Source organism: Drosophila ficusphila, unplaced genomic scaffold (assembly GCF_018152265.1).
Source record: "Drosophila ficusphila isolate 14025-0441.05 unplaced genomic scaffold, ASM1815226v1 contig_197, whole genome shotgun sequence".
NCBI lineage: Eukaryota > Metazoa > Arthropoda > Insecta > Diptera > Drosophilidae > Drosophila > Drosophila ficusphila.
Genome location: NW_025064091.1, coordinates 5,445,382 through 5,453,108, shown reverse-complemented (window position 1 = coordinate 5,453,108; position 7,727 = coordinate 5,445,382). Strand labels below are relative to the sequence as shown.

At 41.4% G+C, this 7,727-nt stretch overlaps 1 protein-coding gene across 1 annotated transcript; it reads left to right on the top strand.

The window, feature by feature from the left end:
• The first annotated feature begins 5,159 nt into the window (after nt 1–5,159).
• Nucleotides 5,160–7,089, top strand: LOC108097453 (endothelial lipase). Its single transcript, XM_017199725.2, has 4 exons — nt 5,160–5,542; nt 5,704–5,858; nt 5,914–6,390; nt 6,582–7,089. Exons 1-4 carry the CDS (start codon nt 5,349–5,351, stop codon nt 6,962–6,964), a joined length of 1,209 nt encoding a protein of 402 aa, XP_017055214.1. The 5' UTR covers nt 5,160–5,348; the 3' UTR covers nt 6,965–7,089.
• Nucleotides 7,090–7,727: the final 638 nt, after the last annotated feature.

The following is a 7,727-nucleotide window of genomic DNA, read 5'->3' as shown; positions in this document are numbered from 1 at the left end:
GCACGCAAAATGGCCAGCCATTGTATACCCTTTGAATAAATACATTTATCGCACGGCAATTCAATTAAACTTGAGGATATGACTTAGGGATAAAAACATAAATATACCAGAAGTTCATGTAACCGTTTAAAAAGATATGAAAAGTGAGCTTCTTTAGGGCCTCTTCAACCAGATTCTATTCTTTAATAAAAAAACAATTTTCACATTTTTTTTTGTATTGTGCATTCAATATTATTTTCTTAAAAGCCCTCTTTTAGAGTATAAAAACTGATTTAACGTAATTCGTTGTTTTAGTTTTGTCTCCGAGTGCATGCCGGTCTGCATGTGTGTGTGTGTGTGTGTGTGTGTGTGAGGTGAATGGGTGAACATGGCGGAACAGAACAGAATGAAATGTGAAGGGGAGTAAGGGAGGGGAAATGGGAGGGGGGAAAGGGAAAGCGAGGAACTAGAGCAGAGTCAAGTATCAAGTATCAAGGCATCAGGCGTGCAAAATCGCAACACAGCAGCGGAATTTCACAGCAGGCGAATAAAATGTTGAAATGCAAACCGATTTTAATGAGTCAAGTTTTTGAAATATGGAAACATAAAATAAAGTTGTCCTCTTTAATAATAATAATGAGATTTAAAGTATTAAATACAGGAAACAGGTTGAATAAAATTAAGTAAAATAACTGGTCATATTTTAATTTTTGTATCTACAAGAAGGTTTTTTAGTTAGACTCTTAAGTTTTGTCGCCTGAACTTTGACACATTGTGATTACCGTCCCGCTACGTTGTCTTTCATGACTTCTCACTACGATTGTGTGTGTGTGTGTGACTGTGTCGTTGGTGCTAACGGTAAAAGAGGGAGGAGGGTGGTGGGTGGTGGGAACTGCTGCGACTGGTGACTGCTGAATTGGTGACCCCGACACTACTTGTCCTCCAAGCCGCCGCCACTCCAGCAATTCAACAAACGCCAGCGACATGGCAACACAGCGACAACAACAATTACACTGAGAAAAAAATCTAAAAACTCAGCTCAATTTGTTTAGGATGCTGATAATTGGTTATTCAATGCCTACACATTTTTTTATCAGTATATTATCAGCATTTAAATAAATGTGTCTGCTTGAAATAGATAATTTATATGTTGGATGATTTGTATTTAACTCAAATAAGGTCATAAAACTTTCAGCTTTTTTCAAATTTAAAAATATTCAAAAATATTTAAAAGGTATACAGCATATTTTCTTGCTGTGTTTACAACGGCAACTGTAAAAAAGACAGGACGGGGGGAAAAACTACAGCAACATGCTCACGTCGCTGACGACGTGTCTCAAGTGTGTCCCCCCAGTGAGTGCCTCTCTTTCTCGCCACGTATACCCCTCTCTTTCTAGCGCTTTTGCGCCCATCGCTCTTTCCCTTTCACTCGGCAGTAGTGTTTGTCTGTTGTAATTCACAAAATTGCCAGCAATCGATATAAACATCAACTCTCAATGCGTTCCGTCGCCCCCTCTCTTTCTTTATCCCCATTCTGCACTCTACCCGTCTCTTTCTGTCGGCTTCTGCCAATGATCCTGTTGACGTTTTTGTTGTTGTTTCAGAGCGAGCCAGGCAGGCAGGGAGCTAGTCAAGTATCGAGTATCGCATTGAGTACTTGAAAGGAAAACAAAAATTGTTTGCCTGGCTTGTTTTTATTTTCATTTTAGTGCCGGCAAAACTGACATTGATGATGATTATTGGGAGTAAATAGAATTGAAAATGCCACCAGTATCGTTCGTTCGTTCCTTGGTCTGTTTTCAAGGCCCAGGACACGTGTGAGTATCAACATCTATCCTGCAGGCTATATAGACCCCCCCCCCTCCCCCCTTTTTTTTCATCCCCCGCCGTCTACATCCTCCTTCGCATAATGCGCGCAAATAAATTGCAAAATCAATTGAGCGGTAAAATAGTTTCCCTTCGCGGAAGATAACAACAACAAATCGAAAGTCAATGCTGATGCCACGCCCACTGCCGCCCATAGTAGTCTGAAAATTTAAGCGGAATAATGGGAAAACAGGAGTCGAACTCCACTTCCACTAACATTTGAGCACCGCGAACTCTGAACTCGCTTTATTTTAAGCCCTAAAATGCGGGAGAATTTCCGGAAAAAAAGAAGTTTACTCGAGGTTATAATACTCCTAATTCAGCTAAGTTATGAGTTGATGTAGAATTCTTAATAGCATTCAGTTTAACTGTTAAAATTAAATTATAAAAGTCAAATTAATAAAAAGTTCTATAAATTCAAGAAAAGCTTTTGCTTTAGCGAATTTTGAAAGTGATTTTATTGCTATAACTTGGTACGTTGACGTTATGTTTCTTTGTGAAATAAGCAGATTTGGATGCAATCAATTAAGTAATTGCAAGGCAACCCAACTCAATGGTCTTTTTATTACATTGGCCTCGCATTTTATGATTTAAATTAAACTATACAAATAACTGAATGTATTATTTTACCAATTGACTGGCATTAGCTTTATGTAAGTTCGTTAAGGCGAATGCAGCATTGAACAATTGTTAGCTAATGGTAATTTCCATGAAAGTCTGTTGAATTCGCAATCTAATTAAAATCCGGGGAAGTGCCACGTAATTAATCGCACTCGCCTGCGACTTGTTGCATACTTTAAGGAGCCTTTAAGCTGTCGCTTCGCCGAGAGTTGGTCGCATTACGCATACGCCGCATTGTGCTGCGGCTGTGGATTCATTAAATGTTATAAACTCATTACGCGTTTTGTCTGCCCGAATGGATATTGGATTCAGGGGGGAGGGGGTTGAATAAGGGGGAAGGGGGAGGTGGTTTGGGGCTGGGTTGTCGAACGAGTGTTGTTGGTTTGCTGTAATAACCACAAAACATCTGCGAGGGCCACACACACTTACACACACACACACACACACACAGTTGCAAATGAAAATCTTTGTGCAGAATTAATTAAGTAAACAATACGAAAATTGTGGAAATTGCTTTGAATGCGTCCCCAAACACTTACAAATACGAGTATAAGCTGATACACACACATACACTTAAATGTATACACATATATGTATATATGCAGAAGTTATTGCCAGCAGCTGTTGTTGTTGCTCTTGTTGTTACACATTATTATTATGATGCTGCTTAATAGGCAACGCAACTGTGGGCCAAGGGGTTCTAACCGGAGGGAGGGGGAGGAGTGGGTCGGGTGGAATTCTAGCCCCTTCAGCACCCGCCCTCTTAACAATCCAGCCATTGTCTGCGGCAACAATTAAGCCGCACTCTGCCTTAATGATAGAGACACATGAAGAAAATGGCCAAAACAAAAGCCCGCAAAACTCCGAAGTGCACGAAAGGAAATTCGAGGAAAACGACTGGGAAAACTCTGCGAAGTGCGAAGGCAGAAAAAACTTTTGATCATTCATGAATATTTAATCCAAATAAGCGATTGTTCCCACTTCGCCAAGAGTTTAATTAAATTCATACGCCCAGCTTACCGAATTGAATATATATTTGACTTAAAGAACAAATAATAAAATCAGTGAATTTGTTATTTTAATACGTAAAAAACTGTATCACTATTTTATTTTCAATTGTTCATGTTTTTTTCAGTTTTTATGACCCCCGTCTTTTCAAATCTTAGCAGTTCTAAACGAATAACCTTTCCAATTCTTATCCGATTTACAAGTGGCATACCTCTATAAATTTTTCAATAAAATATCTAATTTCAAGATACATTCCAATCTGCACGTCTTCTCTGCCCAAAATCTTCTGTTTTTCTGCCAGATTGATAGTGTTGTGCATAAAATTGACATCGAGGCCAGATAAACAGAAATAGACGGCAGAAATACAGGTGGACAGAAAAAGAAGCTACAGATAGATATGTAAATTGATCGACTGCCAAAAGCAGAAATCGCCAAAAACAAAGCCAGAAGAAAGACGGGAGTTAGAAATAGAAGACGATCCAAAGCTTTGTGTCTCTCCCAAAATTTATATGTGAAAAACAATGGGGCGAAGACAACGAAATTCGTTTGGCACTTTACTTGCGCATCATTAGCGTTCTTCTTTCTTTGCTTTCGTTTAACACATGTTGGTTAGAAAGCTCGGCCAAAAACCGGGAAATAGGCGGGTTGAAGTGGCAGCGGGCGAGATTATTTTATGGTTCATCTCTTGTAAGCCGATCATATTTTATGAGCTGGACATAAAAACGGCATTTTGGGTCAGACTTTGTAAGTTATCCGCCATTTGTGTAGCCCAAAGAGCACTGTTCAAAATTTTAAAATAAAAGATGCATAGTTATTGGTCTACTTATATTGCTTTATGTATTTATGTGGGTATATCTTCAAAACTCTTTTAGAATTTGATGTATATTTAAAAAAAACAGTATACTACTATTTTCTGTTTTTTCTTTTTATATTTTATAAACATTGGATTTGGCTGACCAAATTTTTCTTTTCAGTGCATCGAGAAAGCGTGTCCCTAGATCAACTCCCTCTGAAGTTTATGACTGCACTTAAATTAAACTATTCGATCCGAGATGAGGCCTGAATGGGCCGTCTTGTCTTTCGGTTTTTACTATCGATTTCTGTTCGGTGCGGTTTGCTCAGCTGCCAAAGTAAACTATAAACAAAAGCCATGACAAGTCGGAAATTCGTGGCTACCGTTTGCTGGCTGGCTTCTATGTCAAGATCAGTGGAGTGCCGAGTACCGAATATCGAATACCAAATACCAAACACCAAATGGAGAATACAGAATACAAATTCCCAGCTCAAAAGAAATCGAAATCGAAGTCAAAGTCGAAAAGTTGTTACAAGCTTTTTTGTACTTTCACTTGTGCAAACACGCGGCCAAGAACGCCGGAGTTGATGAGAGCTAGCGGAGAGCAGGGTCATCAGCATCCGATGCACTGGGAGAAAGTGGGTGCCGAAACCTGATATTCAAACTAATAAAGTGGTGGATATTATAATACTTTTTTAGCTAGGAGATATGGATAATTATGATACCTTTTCATGTGGAATTTGATAGCTTTTTTTAAGTGGAACGAGATTAGTACTGCCTGATTTTCTGCTGTGTAAGTTTGCATCACGATCATCAGCCGCATGATGATCATCGTCTTCACGGGTCTTTTGGAGTTACAAGCGAGTCGGGTTCTTCAGTAGCCAGCCACGGGGCAAAGCAAGCGGTCCAGAAAAGCGAGTCTTCCGTCTTCGGATCTCCAGTTCACTCCCCTTTCTTCCCCCCTCCCTTTCGAACTCGCGGTGTCTTCAAGACCCTTCTTTTTTTCTGTTGGTGGCAAGAGTTAGTGAAGTGTTGTGTGTGCGTGTGTGTGGTTTTCGGTGGTGCATGATTGACTGACCGCATGCCCGGTCACGCGACCCACCTGCTGCTCCTTGGCTGCCTGCTCTGCCTGCTCGGCGATGTCCCGAGGATCGGGGCCATCCACCGCTGGAGTCCCATGATGAAGGCCTTCCGCTACATCCAGGAGACGATGCTCAAGAACAGTCTGGAGCGGGCCCACCTCAACCATGGCATCGTCTTCGAGTGTCGCACCATGTAAGTGGGTGAATATTAATCAACAAGAGTTTATGCACGAAATATTTGACCAGTCATTATGATATTTGTTTTATCCCAGCCATATTATCTTACATTCTTTCATATTCCCTGAGTTGTTGTGGTCTAAAAGAGAGTTGAAAAACTAAAAATATATCTTTTAGTTCAGCTAAGGATTTTGGCAATGAAGTGCACTTCCATCTGCAACTGGGGGACCTTCGGGGATTTCGTCGACTGAATCCCAATAAAAAGCTGGCTCTATTCCTGCATGGTTGGAATGATCAAGGCAGCAAGGACTGGGTGCAAGAGCTATTGTTAAGTAAGCGTTTGAATATTATAGTGATTATAATCTGCAAACATTATTTTACACCCAGCTTGGACCCTTTTCGACTCGAACTACAATGTGTGCGTTGTCGATTGGGGAAACCTCTCACAGAATGATTACAAGTCGGCTTCCATGTCCATTTTCGATGTGGGAATTACGGTGGCGGGGATTATAATGGCGCTGGAGGAACTGCGACCCACTCACTTTCATCGGAGCAACGTCACCTTGGCGGGGTACAGTTTGGGCGCCCATGCAGCTGGATATGCGGGAGCGGTTCTGGAGGGGCAGGTGGAGCAAATAATTGGACTGGATCCCGCTGGACCGCTGTTCTCGCTGCCCGCCGAGGTGTCGCCGAAGTATCGCTTGGATCCCGGCGATGCCCAGTTCGTCCAGGTGCTCCACACCTCCGGCGGATCACTGGGCACAAGTCTGAAGTGCGGACACGCCGACTTCTATCCCAACGGAGGCAGGGCGCCCCAGACGAACTGCAAGATGTTCGCCAATCTGCGGGATATGCAGAATACCAGTGAGTGATCAGTTCAGTTACAGAGCCAGGAATTTTATTTGGTGCTGCACAGAGTTTTGAAGGAATATTTATTTTTCTTAATGAAAAAGTAACTAACATAATGAAAGATTTTATTTAGACAACGATTTTTACAATCGTCAAAATAAGATTAAGTATTGAACACTTATTCTCAAATTCCTTTCCCTTTGTAGATCCCATTTCCTGCAGCCATTCGGCGGCTGCGATTTTCTTTCGTCAGTCGATGGATCCCGAGTATCCGTTCGTGGGATTCGAGTGCGGCAGCTACCGGGAGTTCTCCGCGGGATACTGCGACGGGAACCGGAAGGCGCGGTTCGGGATCCATTCGCAGAGGCGTGCGCAGGGGAGCTTCTACTTCCGCACCGCCTCGCAGCAACCCTACGTGCAGAGGCGTCAGTCGAACTGGTTGGGCGGCGTGGGGCGCATGGCGGGTGCCGGTGGAAAGGTGGCCACGGCCAGTGGAAACCCCCTTGTGCTGCGCCTCTGGACGAACAGCTGGCGGCGACGGGAGAGAGCGAGAAAGCGACAGAAGAGACACAGAGATCGGTGCACGTGAATTAGTTCCTAGTCTTATGTTAGTGTTATTTGGGCTGTCAACAAAACGCAGCCTAAGTGTATACTTTATTTTCTTAACTTCAAGAAGAGCCCCAATAAACAAAAGTGTAAATTGTTGAAAAAGTATGGTCATATATAATTTTTTTTTTTAACATATATATTTTATATTATATCTTAATAGATGAGATAGAGGCATATTGTTCGACCTTAAAAATGTTTCCAACAAGTATTTCTTTTTTTGTTTCAAATACTTAATTGCCTTAATCGAAATCCTTCAAGCTTCTTAAAGAATATAAAGCTAGCTTTTTATGCCACCTTACTAATAAACATTTCCGTTCAATTTGGTAAGCAACCAGATTTCGCCATGTTCCTGTAAGGTTGCATAAAAAAAGTCAAAGAAAAGCCAACACACGTGGAAAAGTCGTTGACTTGCAGCCACAAAACGGCGAAAAGTCGGCTGCATTTAACAGTTAATCGTAAAGCAAAAATGTGAAAAACGAACGAACAAGAGCGAGCTGCAGAAAACAATAAACTGAAATTCAATTTTCGCATTGTAAAACATAATTTTCTACAAAACTTGACGTCAGCTTGGCCCGCTTTTTGCTAAAAGGTAGTTAATATTTTTGCAGTCCATTGCGGCCGTGTCCCCCCCCCTCCCTTTTCAACCATCCATATATACACTCAAAATAGAAATCTGTAAAGAAAATATATTTCATTTTATATCTACAGAAGTATGTAAGTAAAGTAAGTACAAGTAAAGGTTT